A 23,023-nucleotide genomic window follows, 5' to 3' on the forward strand; every position below is an offset into this window, starting at 1 on the left:
GGGCGATGGGCGAATTTGAATCCCAGACCCCCTTGTTTCGTTGCTGACAACTCAGGCATGCAACTTTTCCTTGGATCCGCTGATTTCCTCGTTTTTTACTTCTCATGAATGCCATTCCAAATTGAAAAACACTGTACAAAATCTTTTGTGGTTTGGAATTTCCTCTTTTTTTCTAAATTCCCAGTTGCATGCCTGACACCTAACAGCAAAAAAATAAATAAATAATAACTGTTTAGCAGAAAACTTGCCCAGATATGCTTACACTTAACGGTACTTGCTTTGACTAACAGTGATATTTTTCGGCTACTATTTACGTTTAAAAATGGGACATAATGGAAATTTTCAGGGATGTGCAGTGAACTTACTTAAAAAAACCCCAAAAATTTCACCACAAAACACCCATTTACATTCAACCGGCACATTCGCTTATCCCCCGTGTGCAGATGATATTTTGTCAGCCTTCAAAGCAACAATTCGTTCTTGTTTACGTCCTGAAACTAGATCCCCCCCCCCACACAAAAAATTCTCAAAAAAAGAAAGAAACAAAATTACCAGGCAATAAGCCTAATTCATCAACAACAGTAGCCCACAGGTAAATCACACACAGTGGAAGTTGTCGCATTACTGAAGGGGCCCCAGTGCCGTAAACGCTCGTAATTACTGGGCAGAAACCTGTTGCGTATGGCACATCCAGAATCCTTCCTCCCAATCAACATCCAGCGCCAGCGCCTGGCGACGCAACCCCCCCTCCCCACCTCCCCCACCTCCCTTCAAGCCAGAGACTTGATCACTCGGCTGCGTAGCGCCCCGCTTCCTGTTTGTTAAACTCATGGAATTAGCGCGTAATTTAACAATTTCCCTATCAACGCCGCACATCAGATTGTAGGTGATCCCTAGGGCCTGTCCATAGAGCACCTGTCATTCATTATGGAGCCGCTCTGGCCTTATGGGATTACCTCGATAAAAAAAAAAATCCTTGGGAGGGGCCAGGCGATTCTCAAATTTTCTTGGTCAAAATAAGGCCACTGGGGGCTTTAAATTATTACGTTCTTAAAGAATTCAGTGATCCATATCTTGTTTACGGCAGCATTTGTTTCCTTCTTCTTTTTTTTGCTCTATCTAAAAACAACCGACCTCTATGTTTCTGACATGTCGTCTGGCCTACATTACCTCAGAAATTGCATCATGGGTGTGGTTTGTTGAAATTTATTTTGCCATATGCTATGGCATTTTTTTTTGGCAAAGATTTTTTGTTATTTGGGATGTTATTTTTACATAGCGGCAGATTTGGGATTGATTAGTGCCTGGTTTGGGATAAATAGGCAGGGACTGCAATGCCTGGATGTTGTTGACTTCTTTAAAGATGAAAATAAGCTATAAAATTTCGTCCAAGGCCTTTGTAAATTCACTATTAAAATTGATTGCTTCACTTCATCGGATTGATATCTGTTCAGCCACGTGTACAGACACCATCTTCTGGTGGTTGCATACGTTGGTCGGGTCATGTGCAAGTCCCAGATATGTCACTGCGCTGTACATAATAGGCCTTTTTACACTATCATCTCATATGTTGTAATGAACACAGGTGCAATGTGAGTAGTGGTGCGCATTTACGGGTATCACGGGTACTGGGTAGCCTACCATATCAAAGTCAAACACGGGTAACCGGGTACCCGTAAAAGAAACCCAACCCAAAAATTTGAATCCCGGAAGTTGTCTTAAAGAGCTTTATAGCTTTACAGTGTAAACTGCAACTTTCGCAAGCGTCATCTGTCCTGCGTTAAAATTAACATGTAAACTTTCATTTTGAAAATGTCCACAGGTCGGCATTCAAAACCTTTCTTTTTCATTGTCTGAGAAGTTATTACAAAGTTATTTGTAAAGTTGGTTTAATACGGATATCCGATTCCTGAAATCAGCGGTTCCGATGCACGGCCCTAACCGTGAGCGGACCTGGGTTGGATAAAACAGTAGTCAGAAAGGCATGCCATTCACACATGCACCGTTTTTTTTCAGTTTCAACTCTGGTAGAGCTTCTCAACCCTGGTCACCTAACCAAGAAATTGGTCACAAAAAATAATAATAAACATAACAGAGTATTAAAGAACGCTGATATCCATTGGCCTCAATCTTGGGGGGACTTGTGTGTCTCATTACAGGGCCTTATTATGTACTACAATGTATCTTTTGCTAAGGAAATATTGGTTAAAGTGGTCAGAAATGACCTCAGATCGCACCACAGGACATCTAGAATCAAATTTTTTCGCAATGATTCCAACCTCGATAAATGATGTTTAAATGATTATCTTTTGCTAACAAAAAAAAAGGTTAAGCGGTCAGAAATTGCCTCAGATCACACCACAGAGAGCGTGTCTAGAATCGAATGTTTCTTGGGGCTCTTAAGTGGGTCCCAAGATCACTGCATATAGAATAAGCCCCCCCCCCCCAAAAAAAAAAATGAGAAAGATACTTGGCCGACTGGCTGTGGTGACTGTCGTCAACTGAAAAGCATGACGTCGCAGTTGACATTACAGCTGATCATTCAAACTCAATGATTCAATCAAAACTCAAATCCAGTTTCTATTTATAAAGACCACCACAATCCCCACACAGTCCCCACCTACTCCCCCCTCCCCCCTCCCCCTTGGCCAAAAAAAAAATCTCCACATGGCGCCCATGCAGTTTGTCTTGTCTTGCACAGCTACATGTTGTTTATTGATTCATACAGCTCAACATCGATTCTGGCGACTTTGAAATGTTAACGACTTTGACGGATATCAGGAAACACCTGAGATAGGGAGTGGCCCAAGAAAGAGAAAGCAAGAGTTAAATAAAAAGAGGCAGTCTTAGTATTTTCTAATTGGCTCTCCAATTTTGTCGGAGTCAGTAGTCTTGACGCTAGAGATCTGATCTCTGCGTGGAGTCTGGCGCTGATGTGCTGTTCTATCTATGATTTGAATGGTGATGATAGAGTTGGATTTCCTGCCCACTCAATGATACTATGAGTGGAGTTTTCTTTATGGATTTGATGTAAAATTAATGATTGATTACGTGGTCGTCAAGCCTCCCTGTGTAGTATGTTCTTGCCAGATAAGCGCATGTATACTTGTGTGAATAATGTTTTGATAAATACGAACTTGAAGATGTTTTTGAGAGTTGCAAATCCAGAACACAGCATTTGATATTCCATGCAGAAATACTTAGGCAGTTTACCGTTTGATCCTAATCATTCTCACTCGAAAAGTCTGCGTATACACCGATAAGTCAGGCGTAGTCAAGGACAGGAAAGTTCACGAACTTCATGGCTGTGCACTCTCGGGTGTGTCGAGATTTAATAAGCTAGCCCGACCAGGTGCTATTGTTGCTGAGATAATATGTTGTATGAATAAACATGAGACAGGAAAATCTTATACTTTTAGAATACTGCGTTCTGCTGTTCCGATCGCAGTTTGGCTGGGCTTTCACGTCTAGATTGAATATTGAGCCTGCCGTTCCCATCGCAGTTTGGCAGGGGCTTTCCAGTTTACATTGATATATTTAAACGAGCCAAACCAGAAATGGCTCAGGTTGTTCCAAACGCGGAGCGACCGGAATATGCATGTCTTGCGATTTAAATACACTGTTCTGGTCGCATACTGCTAAGCGTTGTCAAGGGTTCCTTTGTTAAGGGAAGATTAAAAAAGCTCGCAAATTCCAGTGTACTTAATGCGAAAGGAAGGCGTAGGACCAAACGGTAAGCCGCTCCTTCAAAATATTTTCAACAAATAAAACAAACTTGTTAAAAACTTGAATTTTATTAACACACAAATTTTAGCTTCATTTTGTTTCAACTTTTAGTATATTGTTATAAACACTTTGTCACTGTTTTGAAGAAGTGACGAATCTGCACACACAGAGGCATAACTGAGTTTTGAGAAACCACATTTAAAGTTGGCCGATTTTTCATAATTGCAATTTCATATACATTTTTTCCCAAAAATGAAATATATACCTGAATTAATAGCCCAGTTAAGAATATCCAAAGTGTGAGAATATCAAAAGCATTCAAAATTGCTGGAATACCAATTTTTGGATGGATTTGACATTTTCTCAAAATGATCATTGACTTTAAATTAAAGGGTGTATGAGATGAATTTTTCCGAGGAACACATTTTTTTTCCAACTTTCTATTCCTCTTAAAATGTACAAAAACTATATGACACTCATTTTTGGATAGTTTTATTGAAAAGTGCACTTCTTTGAACATTTAAAATTTTCCATGCTTTTCCGGACAACTGAGAGTGCTGTTGCTGTGATGTCATTTTTGGAAGACGCTGTTCAGTTTAGGGATTTTCCATTCAAGTTGTGAACCCAAAAATGTGTTCACTGAAAACATTTGTTAGAAAAATTTGCTCATTGGCTTACTGCCATGTATTGACACAATAAGGAATCAATAAAGAAAAGAACATTCATAACAGCAAAATATTCAGAATTCTGCTGGCAACTTTGACGCTGCAACATTGACGTTTCTGCCTGAAATGACATCACACTTTTGCTCATGAATACGGAAATGTTCATAAGCATAAAAACCAAAAGGCACCAAAATATCCTTGAAAATGGCAAAACGAAAATTAAAAATAAGGTTAAATGCAGGGACACAAATGTGCATTTTCAACGATTGCATTCAACAAATTACATTGCATGGGTCCTGTAATGTCCTTCAGTCGTCAGTAGGATTTGCACCATTGCAAGTTTACAATTTTAAGGTTTTCATCCCTGTGCTTTCATCCCTGGGAACAAGTTCAGGTTAAACACAATATCATCAGATTTATCATCAGAATTGTACCATACACAAGACTTTTGTATGTTCTTTTTTTGGAAGGATACAAATAGACAAGGCCAAATGTCTGGGTTTTGATTGGAATCAGTTGGGCATAACTTGATGCATGTGCTTCTTTGGGGGCCATTGTTGGAACATTTCTATATAGACAGTTCACAAAGAAAAGGAAATTTCAAAATACCCCAAAATAAAGTGTACATTCCATTCGATCTAAAGTTGATAGATTAGTTGTGGAATATTCTGGTTCTTTTATTCACTATACTTCATCCAAAACTTTAACATTTGAAAATATTGATTGACCCTCCTATGCAAACATACATTCTGTGCCAAGTAGTCTTTTCAGTCAAAATAAACTTTGTTTTTAACAGTTAAGAATTCCCGGCCTACGTAAAGCAGGGTTGACCGGGCTCACTGTGAAATGTAACTTGATACAGCTATGCTTTGACTTCGGGTGATTGTTAAGCCAGCTGTGGCTAGCTTTGTCTGTTCATGGTCTGCTGACTGAGTTTGACTAGTTACAGTGCTTGCTTGACACATGATCTGAATGCTGGTGACTAGCCTGTGTTAAATGCATAGCAGGGGGCGTGGAAGTGAATTTTGACTGTCTATGACTGTTTAAATAGCAGGAGGGTTAATCAGTTGGTGATTAAATGGACCATCAATGAGAACATGTATGCAATTAACATAAAGAAGCAATCGTACAGTCGTAAACTTTACATTTTTTTTCCATTTATTGCAACCTTATTGCGTTCAAATAATTGAAAGAGCATCGTTTTTCAGTTAATTTTTTATGGGTTTGTTTTATCTGTGTAAATGGGGGTATTGGAGAATTACTTAAACTATGTTATTAATTCTCTGTTGAATTAATTGGGCCCCCTTAAAGCTCAAATTTCTGGTTCAAGGTTAGCTTGAAATTTGTGCAGTCGGACACATTTTTGGGAAAACATGTACATACTGGTACATTTTGAGTACTTTACAATTATTTTGTCATACCCAAATGCTACGGAGGTTGGCAGAGGACACTACCATATATCTGGTAAAAAAAAAATGTATTTTGAACACAAAGTGCCGGGACAAATTGTATTTATAAGAGAAATTGATTCATTGCAGAAATAATGCCAATGTCAAGGGTTGTGTGGTGATCTTGCACGGAGCAATTTATTCCAACTTTTGAAACTAGTGTGTGTAAACCATCCAGCTCAAGGACACTGAACTCACACTGATCCTCTCATGGACTTTTGGTTCCAGATGGCAGTGACTGGTTATTTTTTGTGGGGGCCTGGTTTACTTGAGCATATGTCCCCTGCAGCACTAAAAAGCCACTAGACCGTAGCCCATCAGAATGTAATCACCAATTTTTTTTTCTTCGTTTACATAATTTTTAAAAAGTAGATGTACCTTTGTCCCCATTCTCGTTATTGAACTGGGATATTTTGTTTGCAAAGTGAAAAGGAAATACATAGGCCTATACATATGTACATTTATGAATAGCGTGATGCTGGAACTGGCAGAAGCGTAGGAGTTGTCCTTCAGCTAAAAGGCTTTCCCAAAAAAAAAATTTGAAAAAAATAAATCCGGCTTTCAAAGTTGCTTTAACTGAATTCAATATGCCTCTTTCGTAATCCATTAATTTCAAAAGATTTGCCATTTTTTTGTTGGATAAACACAGCGGATAAATGCACTCAAGGCTATGGGGGATGTGGTAACCCCATCTGCATTCTGCGTAATTTTTCATGCAATCCAAAAGAGGTGGAAACTTTTGTTCGCACAAAAGATAGAACGCACAAGACACCTAAAAACACTTCGCTGTCCAAACTTTTCTTTTGTAAAAATGCTGCTTCCAGGGCCGCCAACTTTGAGTAAGAGCTGAGAGTGAGAATTTGGCGATGGAGCTTGATCAGAAGTAATCATGCTAATGCGGGTGCAAAGCGCGAACCCTTACGGCTTGGGTTCAGGGCCCGCTGAAGGGCCCTGGAAAAAATGGATTCTTGACGCTCTGTGGTGTAATCTGAGGCAATTTCTGACCACTTTAACCAGTGATCATTGTTTTACTATCATTTTCGAGTTATATTCATATATTTTTTAGCGTGACAAATGCCAAGTGTGCGTGAGAGCGTGACAACAACCTAAAATGCGTGACTCTCACGCTCAATGCTTGACTGCTTGAGAGTTTGCAGCCCTGTACTTCAGAACACGAAGATCTCTTCAATTTCGCTGATACCCTGCAATACTTTTGCACGCACTCGATGAAATGTTTATCCCGAAAAAGAAAAATCATCAAATCTTGATGTGAGTGCACATATGCAGTTGGAACACTGAACTGACTTATTGAAAACATGATGTACAGTCTAGATTTCGAAATATTTGTTTTGAGAAGTTCTTTCGTAAGAAGTAGGGCTCTGTTCTGATGAGAGAGTCCTCTGCTTCTTCACAAGGCAATCCAAAATGAAACGGCTTCTTGAAATCCTTGAACTTTATAAGTGAAGTGTCCGAGAGAAAAAGCTAGGAGCACTTCCAATTCAATTAATCGGCTGCTCTTAAGAACAAAAACCCTCCCAAGATATAGAACAAGGCCGTTTGTTCTTTCTCTAGCTCAAGCCTTTTTTCCCTCTCTTTTTTTCTTCTTCTCGTTTTCATCCTCTTGAAAGGCAACCCAGTCAATTAAGATACTTCCCTGCCCACACAGGCGACAGCGAAGGATTTATTAATTTTCCTGTATGACTTAATTACGCCCAGCAATTTATCAAGAAACCCCAGGTGATTATAGGGAGGGGGGATAATCACACGTGGTTGTCGCTTGAGGAAGTAGCCGGCAAGGATTTTGCTCGTTTGTTAAAAATTGCCGAGTTGCGGAAGCCCAGAATGTAATAATAGCCTTTATTAAGAAGCGTGTTCCTGTGCGAAACTTGTTTCTGTTGTCGAAAACAACCGGTGAAAATGCATGACTGTAAGTGATATTTTATTGACGTGCACAGAAATGATTAAGCCTGTAAACAAAATCGGCTCCTTAATGTTTTTCTGAATGAGTAAAAGATTTAGTTCATTAGTATGGTTGGAATGATTCCATTTAGTTGTTGTTTTACATGTAAATCTTAACTTAAAATCCTGCTGGTATGCGACGTAAGTGTTTTTTGCTCTATTCCAAAACTTTGTTCCTTCTTAAACTGAAGCTACATGTACAATTTTTTTTTAAAAATCCAAATGGTAAACATACATCAAATGACCTACCGGTAACCCCCCCCCCCCAAAAAAAAAAAACCCCAGACAAAACAACCACCAAATTACTCAAGGTCCTTCTATGGGCTCCTTGCACAAGTACCCCTTGGCTCTCGATCTTTTTGTTTCTTTTTTTAAAACTCTATTCTTGTTTGACGTTCTCCAACGTACAGGCACCCCAGTGAACCGTATTCCCATCATGGCCAAACAAGTGCTGGACCTGTACGAGTTGTTCAACCTGGTCACTGCCAAGGGCGGCCTGGTGGAGGTCATCAACAAGAAACAGTGGCGGGAGATTACCAAAGGGTTGAACCTGCCCGCTTCCATCACCAGCGCTGCCTTCACGCTCCGAACACAGTAAGTCAGAATTGACACCACGGCGAGCTGCTAAAGCCGCCCTCAGACAGTTCTTGCGATGACATAGAAGATTCATCTTTTCAATCTATCATTTAAACCTAAGTGATTTGCTAGTGACCGGCGCCTTTTAATGGCTCTCCAGATACTGTGCGCCTTATAAATTATCTGTTATTATTATTATTATTAGAACAGTCGGCAACTGACTTTTCAGGATAACGCTGCGCCAGAGCTACGACTGTTGTGAACAGTTCAGTCGCCGATTTTTTGCAACCTGAGTGTAACTGCGATGATATTACAAAACAAAATTAAGTTGCAAGAGTAGAAAATTTCAACTTCTGCGCCGCGACTGTACATGGTACCGCCAGGCGGGAATCAATTACATCGACTCGTGTGAAGTTATTACGTCATGCGCGCATCCAGATCATCTAATTTGATTGTGCATCGTCGTCGCGTCGCTGTTTGATGCGACGACAATTCAGTCGTCGCAATTGTGTGATTATTGTTGTTCCACAACAATCACACAATATCTCAGTTTTGTGACCTGAGCATGACGTTTGTGCTTGATGCGGAAGGTTCTCTTGTGTATGCAAACAAATTCTCGCAGAGCTGACATACCGACAAATAAAGCGAAAACCCTGTTTCGAGTAAATTGCGTTTGAAGTTGGACATTTTTCTGGGCGTCGTATTTTACCCTTAATGTTCCGATAATAACCCTGTTAGTGAATATTCGAAATAAAATAGGAAACGTAGTATCCATCATGTTACTTATTTAATCAGAGAAGTTGTGCGATATGAGTCTACTTCACTCTACTTACCTGTAGAGCAACACTACTTATGCATATTCCCCCTACCGGCAGGTATTTTCGCTAAGAGTTATATACAATAGCGCCCTCTGGCGCCCTACCCATAACACCCCGCGGCATGCGTGCCTCGTGAGCGTCCTCTTTTCTCTTAGCGGCAGGTCGGATAGGACGTGCGTGAAATAGCTCGCTGTTTGCCTCGTCATTTACTACCCTTTTTTGCGTTTAAGAGAAGTATTTAATAATAGAGTTAATAAAACAACAGTTTGTAGAGTTTTCATCATCTTCTTGGTTGTATTTATTTGATTATTTTGCAGCGTTTGGGGAGGACCGATCTGTCACTAACCGTTAGGGATAGCTTTCCCACGGGACGGACCGAGTTCTCGGGGGACTCTGCCGTTAACGCTACGTCGTTACCGCGGCAGCAGTCTCTCGTCCGGCACCCTCAGCCACAGTCGGCTGGGGGAGTTGGCAGTTCCGCCGATCAGTTAAGGCGACCTCGGTCACCTTCTCCGGTCAACTCAGGCAGAACACCCAAACTAAAGGCACACTCCGGCAAGGTTCCTCCAAAACATATCTCCTGTGCCGGAGCAAAGCCTAAGAAGGGCCGTCAGGGCAAGCGTGGCTCGGCAACGAGCGCCGCTGTGGCACCTGGCCCTCCCCCGATCACGGGGCAGCCCGAGGGGACTAGCCGTCACACTTCGGTGGGCGCTAGTCACCCGTGTCCTCCCGACACAGTGCCGAACACCACTGGTTGTCGGGATGGGGGCTATTGCACGGGCTACCGGTCCGTTCAGCGCTCACTCAGCCCACGGGGCCTGAGGCGCTGTCGGCCGGGTGCATTATGAGCGATACGGAGCCGGTCGCCCGGGGGGATCCCGGGGCCGACGGCCCCCGTGCTAGCTCGCTCAGAGGGACTACTCTCATCATCGGATTTTTTCCGTTGTTCGGGGGTCCCGGTGTCCCAGGTGTTTTCCGATTTTTCCTCGGACACACCTCGGGTCGTTCTTCTAAGAAGAAGGATAAGAAGAAGAAGGCTGCACGTCGATCGCGCCGTTCTTCTTCGGGGTGTGACGACTCCTCTGACCGGTCCCGCCGGGGCAAACGCTCCCGGGGGGAGGACGCGGTTTCTAGAGCAGATTTTCTGCAGGCTTTTCAGTCGATTTCCGATACGCTATCGACTATGTCGGCTATGTCGGCAGGCCGCCGGGCGGGCCCTATTGGGGGCCCCCTGCAGCGGTGGACTACGGCCCACAACCATCGGTCGTTGGGCCCACAACCATCGGTCGTTGGGCCCACATCGCAGTATTCAGTCACCGGTCACGCTTGGGTGGCCCGGGAACAGAGGGACATACCGCACACAATTAGTCGTGCTGCGGCGTCCCCGCATGCGGTGAGGGCTTCACAGTCGTCGTTCGTTGGCCACGGTTGGGTGGCCCAGGCACAACCGTACGGGATATACCACATATGGTTGACCGTACACCGGAGGCCCGGCCTGCAGCGAGTGTCTCGCATGCATCGGCCGTGAGCACAACGAGGTACATGTACATTGTACATGTACAAAAATGGAAAAAACACATGTCCGTACATGTTCATGTATACCACACATGGTTGCGCGCTATACCGGAAGCCCGGCCTACGGCGAACGGGACTTCTCATTCGCCAGCCGTGACAACGGGACCTACCGCACACAGTTAGCCGTGCGCCAGGATCCCCGCTTGTGTTTAGTCTTCACCATCTGCATAATATTATGTACGATGTATGTCTATTATCTCCGAGGGTGTTGCCCAGCCACCACCGCGTGGTTCTGTACAACTAGCCCCTCCAGACGGCTCTCAGTCATCGGGGTCATTTTGGCCTTCGTATTCGGCTGATTCATCCGATGATGACGAAGAATCAGACCAGTTACAATGGCTGTCAATCGCGGAAACGAAATTCCGTTTGCTGCAGAGGACATTACATGGGTACTTAAATTACCCTCCGCCGATGAGCCCCCTCCGCCCGATCACAAAATTTTCAAATCAAGCGCAGGACGGGCTCCACATCTAACAATGACAAGGTGTTCCCCACACCTCCGTTGGATCAAATGTGAAACACATCGACAACGGACAAAGTGGTGTCCATTTCTCAGGCGGGAACGGCTTATTTATTTATTTATTTATTTATTTATTTATTTATTTTTTCTAATCCGGGCGAGTTTATTGCACCGGTCCCACCGCGGCATACGCTACCGTGATGAGGACTCGGTTTTTCGGCCCACTCATTACAAGCCTTACTATGTTCTCGGCTTTATTATCGGTCATATACGTTTTATACACGTACATGTATTGTCAGGCGGGCACGTTAATGAAACGTCCGTCTTAGTTCAGTTGCGAGTCGTGAACTCTGTAGCACTCTACATTAATCACGGTTGGGTGACTCAAGGACAATGGGACACGCCGCGCAGTGCTTACCCGTGCGGCGGTGTTTCTTGCTGTACTGAGATCGCTACATTTTTCATGCACATTGTACATGTGTGCATTACTTGTGTATGTACATTGTACACTGTCCATTGTCTCCGAGGGAGTTGTTCAACAACTGACTGTGGCCGTGGGCAACGCATCCCTCCAGATATATTTACGGTTCTCGTTTACGGGGTCTATTCGACTCTTGCAGGCATGTTGTGGACCACATTCGATAGATTGTGCCTGTGTTCAAACTGCCTGCTGCTCTTCAAGCAATAATGTGATCATTACCGTTTTCCGTTAGCGAAATTCGGTATTTTTTTGTCACATCTTCCCTCTTCAAAGCAGCTAAGCACAAGCTGCCAGCAGTAGAGGGACCCCATTATTCAAGCGGCTCTTCGTAAATAATACTCGCAGAAGCTTGAATACACTTTGCAGTACATGTAGAATAATCAAGTGGGCTCGGCGATACGCGTTCAGCCTCCCTCTTTACCCTCATGAAGTACCGTAGGTTTAATGTTTTTATCTTGACTCGACAGTCTTAGCGGACGTGTTGACTGCTATTTTCTTTATCAATTTCACAGTCTGCACTCAGTACTCTATAATTTTACACGAGTGCAGACCCTAGCAATCTTGGCCCGCCGGGGTAACATGATTGATGAACTGTTTCTCCCGTCAAAGGGCGCCCGCCAAAGATTCGAGTCCCACTTTTTAAGTTTTTAACGGACAAAGATCTTTTCTTTTGCGGTGGATATCGATGTCTACATCCATATTGGTCGATGTCGACTACATGTGGGCCAGCGCAGGTGAAGAACAAACAGTTGTTTGTTTTCTCAACTGCATACCTCTTGAAGTTTGCCCAGATGATTTTGTGTGGGCCGTGCTAGCAACATTTTCTGTACGCCATGCCACATAGGATAATGTAACAACGATTTCGGTTCGGCTTCAGTTGTTTTGATGTTTTCCATAAGTGGCCTACCTGACTCATGACGACCTCTACCCATCTGTCTCGTAGGAGCTCGTCAGAGAGACTTTGAGGCTGACATCAATACCATCGGGCCAGCACAGTGTTGGGCCCGTCTTGTATTTCCCTTGGAAAGATGTTGATGAGATTTAGTCGACTGTCTAACACATCAGCATGGGGAATGAGCCCTGGCCTGAAGGGTACACAACTGCAACTCATTTTCAGGCCAGAGCACTGAGAATTTCACGGTTTTCAAACCAAGATTCTCGCTGCAACTTCATGGTGGCTCCATCCAGCCTTTTTTCCGCTTCACTCCTGGCCTCTGCTCAGATAGTAAAGGCGATATGACTGCGCCGTGGAAACAAAAATTGGTGGCATTCACCTATTTGCTTGTATCGGCCCAGTCCTCACTGCATTCAGTGCAGGCCATGACCTGACTTGTGCAGTACCTCCTGTGGTTCGGCGTTGCCAACCTCACAAGGGTGGGCCTCTAACAGATTGCAGCCTAACTCATTAACTGTCATGGCGAACATGTTACCCTGCCAGTTAACTGCCCACCACACGCATCTAGTGGCGGATTGGTGAGGCCCTGTGTGAGCATCATTCAAGTTCCATTAACATACTTGAGATGCTGGCAGTCTCGGAGAAACTGCGATGTAACTTCTATATTCGATGTTGTAGTTTACAGTTGTAGCCTGCACACCTGTGTACACTCACTTGAGAAATACCCCATTGGGGTTTTTTCCTCCTAGCTTCTTGCTTTCGACGGTCCTCCTCCCAAGCAAGGACAACTAACCACATGTCAATCTGACTTGTTTCATGAACTAGTTACAGATTGCCAGGCTAATGCCTGGGGGTTCCTGACCCTTATACATGGCACACGAATACGATGGTGATGAAGACGGACAGGCTACTTATATACACCTTCCTGTCGTCTTTATTTTATCCCTCGGGTACTTAATCAAATGGAGCAGAAGGATGACAAGGTCCTCTTCTTAACTCCATGTTGACCCCATTGATTGGTTTTCCAGGGTTATAACCATTCCCTTGGTGCACCAGTTGGAGGTACAAATGTTCTTCCGAGCAGAACAATATTCGGTTCCAGCACAGCTTGGGTTTCCTTCACCCAGCTCCGCAGGAATTTCTCCTGATGTACTGGATGCTGTAATGCCCTCCTGTTCACATCAGACCTTTCTCAAACAAGCTATGGCTTTTACAGCCTGCACTTGAGGGACTTCTAACATGACAGTAGATTACTTAATGTTAGTCAGTTGAACGTCCGTGTCAGTTAACTTAAGGGGATGTTTTAACACCCCTGAATTGCAGAACCTCTTCAACACCTTCTTATCCAAAGGTGTTATAGAGATCTTTAGAGTTCTGTGAACCAGTGAACAATTTCACATCTGTTTCATTGGTTTTCTACGGTTGCCTTTTTTCTTCTTCTTTTTTGTAAGCAGTTGTTACTTCTTGGTATACATGTAGTAAAGAACTGTTTTCTGTATAATTGAGACGGACCACATCTGATGGGAACCGAGTGTGCCCATCCGATTCCTACGGGAGGATTTTTGTTTTTTAACTAAGAATGTCAGAGTCCTCTTTACCTCCGGACATCTTTGTTCTAGGCATCAAATCATTGTCCACTCCAGATGGAAAATGTTGGTGCCACTCATGACTTTGGCGTCTGATCCCTAAGGAAGGTTTTTTGAGCTAAGACGGTCGGAGTCCTCTTTGCCTCCGGATGTCTTTGTTCTGGGCATCAAATGATTCTTGTCCGTTTCAGACAGCGACTTTTTGTGCTGATCATGACTTGATGTCTGCTCCCTAAGGAGGGATTTATACTAAGGACTGTCAGAGCCCTCTGGGCCTCCGGACGTCTTTGTTTTCGGGCATCAAATCATTCTTGTCCAGACGCAGAATTTTTGGTGCCAATCATGACTTTAACGTCGTACATTAGCTGCACTGGGACGCTTTGAATCGGTCACTTGCAGTTACAAATGTATTTGTCACGACAACCCTGTCATACCAACAGGCTTCTCGCGACACGTATTTGTCATGACAACCCTGCCATACAAGCAGGCTTCTCGTGACATGTTTTTTGTCATGACGACCCTGCCATACAGGCAGGCCTTTCATGACATGTATTTATCATGGTGACCCCACCATACCTGCAGGCTTTCATGACAAGATTGCCTGAAGGTTGGCTACGGTCATCCATAAAACCACGGACGTATCAACGGCAGAATCCGTGTGATTGGTCCGCATGCACAAAATAAAAGGCAGAGCATGGGAGAACAGTGTTGAGGGCGACTGACTGAGCCCCACCATGTTCTCAAGACATTTTCAGACTGGGGACCTCCCCAGCATTGGTGTCTCCTAACTCTGATTCTTTATTGAGCTCTGTACATGTACATGTGCATATTATAGTGTCTATATGTACCATGTCATGATGTTTTGCCTTTCATGATAATTTTTATTTTGTGTGCCCCACCGAACTCTTATGTGTAGGTATCGGTGGGCTGTAATTCATTACGTGTGATTCCCAAAATCGGGGATCACATCTCTGTTGGCATGTTGAGGCTACCATTATGACTAATGTCTTTATCATGCCGACCTTTTTGGGCTGCCTTGTCCACCCACATGTGGAACGACGGGCCCATCAAGGGTTTACACGTATTGTTACGTGCCCCTGTGAAAGCACAATAGCATCTCGCATGGCCCACCTCCTTGACGGTGCTAGTCTATGCATAAGTAGTGTTGCTCTACAGGTAAGTAGAGTGAAGTAGACTCCCCCCCCACAGAAGTGTGGTTGGGGTCTACGAACGAATACTTACCTGTAGAGCATCCCTCCCCCCTACCCCACTCTTCTCGATGCCTTGGGTACTTTGTTATATTCCGACTTAGCGCTCGAGAAAAGAGGACGCTCACGAGGCACGCATGCCGCGGGGTGTTATGGGTAGGGCGCCAGAGGGCGCTATTGTATATAACTCTTAGCGAAAATACCTGCCGGTAGGGGGAATATGCATAAGTAGTGTTGCTCTACAGGTAAGTATTCGTTCGTAGACCCCAACCACACTTCTGTGGGGGGGGATTTTATTTGATCGTAAACGTATTCTTCAGGTCGTTAAATTACGAAATCTCTATAGACAGTTGTTCTACAGACTGTTTGTATGCTATTCGTCAGTTTGTCAGATCCATACTGGGTTTATAGCACAAAACGTCGGTACTAGCGCAGAACGCAGAATTGGTCGTAAAGAGAAGCCAGACTCTACGAGCTTTATCACAGCCACATTATACCTGATGCTAGTTGGGTTTTAAAATTTGTGAAAACCAGTTTTTCAACATTGGGGGGAAAAAATTGCCCTTTTTGTCTTCATTCTAAAACATGTGCTAAAGTAATGAGTGGTTATGTCTGTATACAGGTATACAATGTGTGCTATGGAGTTAGATCAGGTCTGAATTAATTAATTGGCGGTTTTTTTTTTTCCAACCGTATAGAGTTGCAAGCATTCAACCGCTGATAACGCAACCGCTATAAAAGGGATATTTAGTGAAGTTGAAGGCCACCTGACATTGATGATCCAGGGTTGTGTGATCATAAAACAGAATATGGATACATATTGCCACTCAGGCATGAATATTATTCTCTGGAAATTAAGGCACTAAAAACATGAGCGGGACTTTATTATTATCAATAATTGAGCAATTATGAATGGCTAATAAAGCGGAACGTCTGTAGATCGACGGTTGTCTCAATGCTGGCATTTTACTTAAAGGGAAAATACAACATTTGCAAAGATCAAAAGATAAAACTACCAAATCATTTTGAAATACCTTGCTGGACTGTTAGTGAATGACAGTGTAAAGCATCCTGTAAAATCATGGTACCTGGTATACTGTCATTTTCAAGAAAAGTTGTAATTTTGTATCAATTTCCAACGCTGGTCGGCCGACCAGCGTTGGAAAAAAACTGTTTTTTTTCTTCAAATACTGGCCCCAATTGACCATCGCACTTGTTTGCAATCGATTACACACCTATGAACGGGTACAAGCCAGCTAGACTGGTTCCCTGACCTTACAATTCCCCAATGTATGTAAACTGTTCTGTTTCTTCTTATATGGAGTCAGGGAACCAGACTACAGGAAAATGATTGTTTTTCTCGGTTTTTATAGCATTTTCGAACCCAAAACCTCAAAAAAGTCAGTGTAACTATATTTGCTATATATTTCCAACCCCCCAATTCCATCCATTTCTGAAAATTACAGCAAAAGCAAATGATGTATATTCCCTTTAAAACCATTATCATGCCATAATTTCTTTCAGGAAAAAAAAGCAACAATGCAAATTGCTTTCTTTTAAGAGATACCGATATTATAGTACATGTAGATGCCTTTTTTGTTTTTAATCTGACATTGAAATTTGCAAAATATTTCTTACAAGGCCATATTTTAAGCTGTTTCGATAGGTTTTTCTGAAAATATTTCCGAGCAAATTTGGCAAGCGAAATAGAAAGCAGATAAAGTAATGTACTGGTATTGTGATAATTTGTGAAACATTGGCCTTTGTTTTTTTGGGTTTTTTTGGATTGGCAAATTTGTCTGTGTTGAACTATGAAAATTATTACCCCTGCTCATTGGGCCGATGAAAATATTCCCAAGACCATCTCAGCTCCCTGTCGGGAGTATACAGCTCATATGTTGCTATATGCGTGACCGCCCAAACTCACAACGTACCAAATCTGCCCTCACAGGATCCCATTTTACTCCTGGCCCAGGCTGGGGAGAAGGAATGACTGAAAAGTGTCTTGCCCAAGGACACAACCCCTCAGGCTGGACTCAAAGGATGGGGGAGGGGGATTTTCACCCCATTTGGCACAGACATCAAAGTACTGTTGTATACTTTCGGATTACTTTTCACGGTTCATTGCAAACATTATAGATGCTGTTTTGTAAAACATGTTTAATACATTCGAGTATGTTAATCAAAAGCTAGGTGTTTAGAAAGCTGAACATAAGGTATAAAAGATCCTACTGTGGAAAAGGGGAGGTTGACTCTCGGCCATGTTTAGGGGTGCTGTGTTCATTAGGGGGGAGGGGACACACACAAAAGAACATACATGCATCCCTTACAGTCCTGAATCCTCCAATTTTAATATGATTTTGCACACCCCCTTGGGGGTTCGGGTAAAAGGGAATGTACATCATTGGCTTTTGCTGTAATTTTCAGAAGTGAACTATTTGCGGGGTTACTATATAATAGATCAAATATTGTTACACTGACATGTTTGAAGTTTTGTGTTAGAAAAATGTTAGAAAAACCAAGAAAAACACAAATGGTGGAGTAGTCTGGTTCCCTGACTCCACTAAAGATAAAATGGATGAATTTATAGATGCCGGGAAATTGTAAGGTGAGGGAACCAGTCTAGCTGGCCTGCACCCCTTCATGAACATGTAACCAATAGTAAACAAAATTTGGACTGAAGAAATGGTGAATTTGGAGCAGTAGTTAAAAAATAGTTAGGTTTTTCCAACGGTGGTCGGCTGACCACCGTTGGAAATTTATACAAAATTACCATTTTCTTGAAAATGACTTCACACCAGGTGCCATAATTTTACAGGATGCTTTAGACTGTCATTTACCAACATCCTAGTAAGGTATTTCGTAAAAACTTGGTACATTTATTTTTCGATGTTTGCAAATGTTGTATATTCCCTTTAACATAGAGAATTCCACCAGAAAACTTCATTCCTACTTGGCATAGACTCGAGTCGTAAGTCCATGAATTGTCCAAAGATTTAGTAACAACAGTCAAAATATTCGCGCACGCGCGTGAGAGTAAGAAGCGTCATGTCATCAGTGCAGGTTTGAATGTTGCAGGAGCCGGTACGCCAATACACTTTTTTTTGGAACTATGAGCCAATTGCACGCAGGTGCTTGGAGTGCAGCTTTTCTGTACATTTTGGTCTCGTGTGTCTGCACACTTTCCATGCTTCTGTTTTGTGCTCGTAGTCTTAGGACTGAAATCTTTACTTTTAACAAGTGGTGAAGGATTTCGTTACTGCTCTTCCATTTGCGTAGACCTCTTCGTTTTGGATCGCGTCCAGGAGGCGGGTGAGCGGTTCATTTGCGATGCCGCAGCATCTCATACCCGATGGTAGTTTACTTTATGGTAGACCACAGAAGACCATGCCATCATCATCAATGTGACGTCTGCGTGTGCAGCGCACGGGCATTGCTCGGTGACTACATCACAACGTATTCATTGTTTTTTTCCATTGTTCGGCATTTTGAGTGGCTTGGTGTAGCTGATTCTAGCCTATACCAACCATCCTCAGGTCATCAGAAAGTTGGCGTTGGTAGATTCTCATAAGTGCCCCACTTCTACGGTTCTAGGTTGTTGTTGTTTTTTCCAAGAGCACTGAAAGTTGAACGTCAAGCCGGGTTGCGTATCCAATCAGTTGAGGCGCTGTTTGCGAAGGGTCGTTGATGCTGGTGTGACTTTACTTCGGCGATAAAGTTCAACATTGGTGATGCGCTCGGGGTTTTTGACATCGAGTGCGTAACGCAGCAAAGCTCGATGTGATGTGTCGATGGTTTTCTCGAGCATTTCCGTTAGGGTTCAGCTGGCCCCACTGTAGAAGAGCACCAACTCAATGCACATGGCAAAAAGTTTGACCTTCAGGTGAATGCTTGCTGAACAGGTCCATACTATCGAGTTTTTTCGGCATGTGGTAAGCTTGAATGTATAGGTTTGACTATACTGTTTGGAAATTTTTAACAAGACAAATTGCTTACGAGTAAAAACACTTCAATGTGTATACATGTGGCTTTTTATTTCAGAATTTTTTGGCTGTCAGAAACATTAGGTTCTAGTTTGAGAGATTATCTGCCATGATTAGCTTTTCAGAGCCTCCTGCCCCTCACAACCTACATACTGGACTTGACAGACCAATAATATGATTTGGCTGCACTGTTGTAGGGGTGTGCATTTACGGGTACCGGTAGTACAGGAACTGGGTACCCTACTGAAAAAAATACGGGTATACGCGGGAACCCGTTAAAGAAACCCAAGCCAAAAATTCAAATCTGGGAAGTTGCAGTTCAGATTGTTCATAAAGGTCCACATGATAATACTACCACATTGGTGCTGCAATACGGCTAGATTATAGCGTGTATATAGTGAGCTTGTTTAGGTATATGGTGAAAACTGAAACTTTCACAAGCATCATAAAACATGAAATTGGTTTTGGTTTTCCATGTATCCTGTTTTTTCATTTTGAAAATTTTCCCCATGACATTCGAAACCTTTCTTTTTCATTGACCGAGAAGTTACTGAGTAATTTGCAAAGTTGGTTACGGGTACTCGATTCCATAATCTGGAACCGGTTCCTGACATTAACGGTCAGGTAATCGGGTACCCGGTTCCGATGCACAGCCCTACTATTCTGCCAAGGTTGCTGGTGATGCCTATTGCCTAATCTCTTTAACAATTTTTTAAAGGAAACACACAGCATTGGGGGTAGTTTACAGCCTTACTCCCTTTTGTATGGTACTTGGTATTGGGCTTCGTGCACAAGAAAGGGAGAGTTGGGGGGGGACCACTGGGAGAGACAATCAAACACATTGCCGACAACGCCTGGCCGGGGCTCACCCAAAGATGCTATGGCTTTGTGCATATTCAGAGTAAGCATAAGTTGTACGTACCTTGCGCTATACCCGAACTAACCCATACAGTCCGTCTCATGCACTGAGCTCTCAAAAGTGGTAAAAAAGCACCCTCTTTTGTTTGCGCATGGAGCTCATATTAGTGAAACAGAATGGTACATGTATGTAGTCTGTAGTCCTGCTTTCTCTCGATCACCAGAGATTTTATATGACTCTCTCGCAGATACATGAAGTACCTGTACCCATACGAGTGCGAGAAGCGCCAGCTGAGTACCCCGTCAGAGCTGCAGGCCGCAATTGACGGCAACCGGCGCGAGGGTCGTAGGCAGGTCTATACCACCAGTGCCGTGGGGTTTGGGCTGTCCCCACACTCACCGACCTTACCCACGATGATACCTCACCCATCAGCCATTCCAGCCAACATCAGGGACTCACCAGAATTTGGTAAGGATTTTGGCTGGACTCTCGGGCCAACCAGTTGTCCTGTAACTGACTGAGTGTTTGACTGATTTGACTGCAGAGACTGTCTGTCTCCCCGAGTAATGATTGACTGACTGACTGACTGACTCAGTCACTGACTGATTGACTGACTGTCTCCCCGATGTACTCAGTCACTATGATTGACTGACCGTCTGACTGAATGAGTAACTTGACTGATTGACGTACTGCATGACTGAGTCCCTGTGTCACTGATTGACTGACTGACTGACTCCCCGAGTCACTGACTATCTGACTCCCCGAGAGACTGACTGAGTCACTGACTAATTGACTGACTCCCCGACTAAGTCAGAGTTACTGACTGATTGACTAACTCCCCGACTGAGTCACTGATTGATTGACTGACTGACTTTCTCCCCGACTGACTTTCTGACTTCGAGTTATTGATTATGAAGTCCTGTAAATAAACACTTTCTGCACCAGCTTGACTAGGCTAGCCTAGTCTTGTTTTCTTTGACTTTCGTCAAAGAGTTAAAAAGTCAAAGAGTTGTACGGATGCTAGCCCAAAATCTACTTTTGTTAGTCAACAAAATGTTCACACATGTATAAGAGAAATCCCCAGACTTAATTCTGAGTCCAATCTGTCCCTGAAACAAGTGCAAATAATCGAATGTGTATCTGTTTCTTTGTCTTTAACAGATGACGAGCGTGATGTTCGTGACTATCCGCCCCCAAGATCTTTCCTCCAACCGCGACTGGCCAAACACCCAATGAAGCACTCCCTCTACGACGAGCCAATCACACCGCCGGCAAAGCGCCCTCTGTTGACGGAGGAGCAGCATCATCGCTACTTGCTGCAACATCAGCAGCATCATATGATTCCTCCTGCCGCTCATATCAAGGTCACGAGTAATCATGGTAAGGCGATAAGGGTGCATCAACAGCATTGGGTGGGACTCGAACCCGTAACCTCCTGCTTACAAGTGTTGATGTCTCAACCACTGGATCACTGGTCAGCCAATCCTGTCTAGTTGGTTGAGTTGTTGAGACATCTGTACAAGTCAGCATTAGATTGTGGGTTCAATTCCCGCCCGAGCATGCTTGTGACTTTTCTGACAGGCTCAACTTCAGGCGTGCCATTATTCAGTCATTGAAAAGTCTCAGTTTTCCAGGCAGACATCACTAGATGTTTAAGATGTATTGTTTAAAGTTCCCAGATTCAAATTTTGAAAACATGCGAAGATGATCCAAGTTTGTGCTCATTTCGAATTACATTAGTTGTGTATTCTTTCTGCCATATGCGCGTGAACCAGTGCGCTCAAGCTGTGACAAAGCGGAGACAAAGCGCCCTCTACAGTCCATATCGGCTCACTGTCTCCAGCGAGCACCATTTTGAGCCAACATATCAGATCACCTAATTCAAAGATTCATAAAAAAGCTGTATCCTCTCTGAGTGATCCCCATTTGCTATTTTCCAGGTTTGCAGCATTGCTGATGTCGTTAGCATCTTGACTTTAGGCGTGATCCCTGGCTACATATGGCATTTAACGGGCTTATGGCTTCTGACTAGCACCCCTTGAAAAAAGACATTGATTAAATTGGGAACCGCCAACATATGGCTGGATAGCTCAGGTGCTTGCACCGGAATGGCATTCCAGAGGTTTGGATTGCTCAAGTGCTAGCAACGGAACGCCAATCCGGAGGTCGCAGGTCCGAACCCTGCTCCAGTCAGTTTCTTTGTTCAACTTTAAAAGGATTTAAGGAGTTGTTCTTCTTGTCATCCACAGCTCAGCGAGACACAGGTCTGCCTCTCTTTGAGCTGCGTGGAGATAACTCCCTCATCGTCAGCATCGAGCTCAACGGGGTGCTCTACCAGGGGGTCTTGTATCCCCGAGGCACCCCCCTTCATGTCATCACCAACAGGGCTACAGGGTCATCAGCCTGAGATACCCTCCTCACCCCCTCCACCCAGCCTAGTCTTGGGTCAAAGCTGGAATCAGATTATCTTATCCTGATGCACATGGCAAGCACAGCCAAGTGGCGATAGAGGGGCTATCAGTAAGATGAATCCAATCAAACCTCGGCGCTCGGAGTTGAGAAATTTTGAGCATACCTTACGTGCTTGTGTTAGCAGGATTAAATGAGCCTGAGATATTTCCTCGGGTTCGATTATTGAGGAATGCCCAAACTGGAGTTGATTCATCTTGTTAGCAACACCCTCTTACCGCTGCATTAGCATCTGGTGTGCAGACCAATAAATCGACTCCCATCGACCTCAGTGACAATTACGCGCACTTTCAAAAACTCCCATCGACCTCAGTG

At 43.6% G+C, this 23,023-nt stretch overlaps 1 protein-coding gene across 1 annotated transcript in view; it reads left to right on the forward strand.

Annotated features, from left to right (window-relative positions):
* The window catches only part of LOC119745283 (AT-rich interactive domain-containing protein 3C-like), a 47,819-nt gene extending 24,796 nt beyond the window's left edge, over window positions 1–23,023 (forward strand). Inside the window, exons 4-7 of the mRNA XM_038221527.1 lie at window positions 8,209–8,392; window positions 20,487–20,707; window positions 21,401–21,619; window positions 22,489–23,023. Of these exons, the coding sequence (XP_038077455.1) occupies window positions 8,209–8,392; window positions 20,487–20,707; window positions 21,401–21,619; window positions 22,489–22,646 (782 nt within the window). The 3' untranslated portion in view covers window positions 22,647–23,023. The remainder of the gene's footprint in view (window positions 1–8,208; window positions 8,393–20,486; window positions 20,708–21,400; window positions 21,620–22,488) is intronic.

This window comes from Patiria miniata, unplaced genomic scaffold (assembly GCF_015706575.1).
Source record: "Patiria miniata isolate m_02_andy unplaced genomic scaffold, ASM1570657v1 HiC_scaffold_7, whole genome shotgun sequence".
In the NCBI taxonomy this organism is placed as follows: Eukaryota; Metazoa; Echinodermata; class Asteroidea; order Valvatida; family Asterinidae; genus Patiria; species Patiria miniata.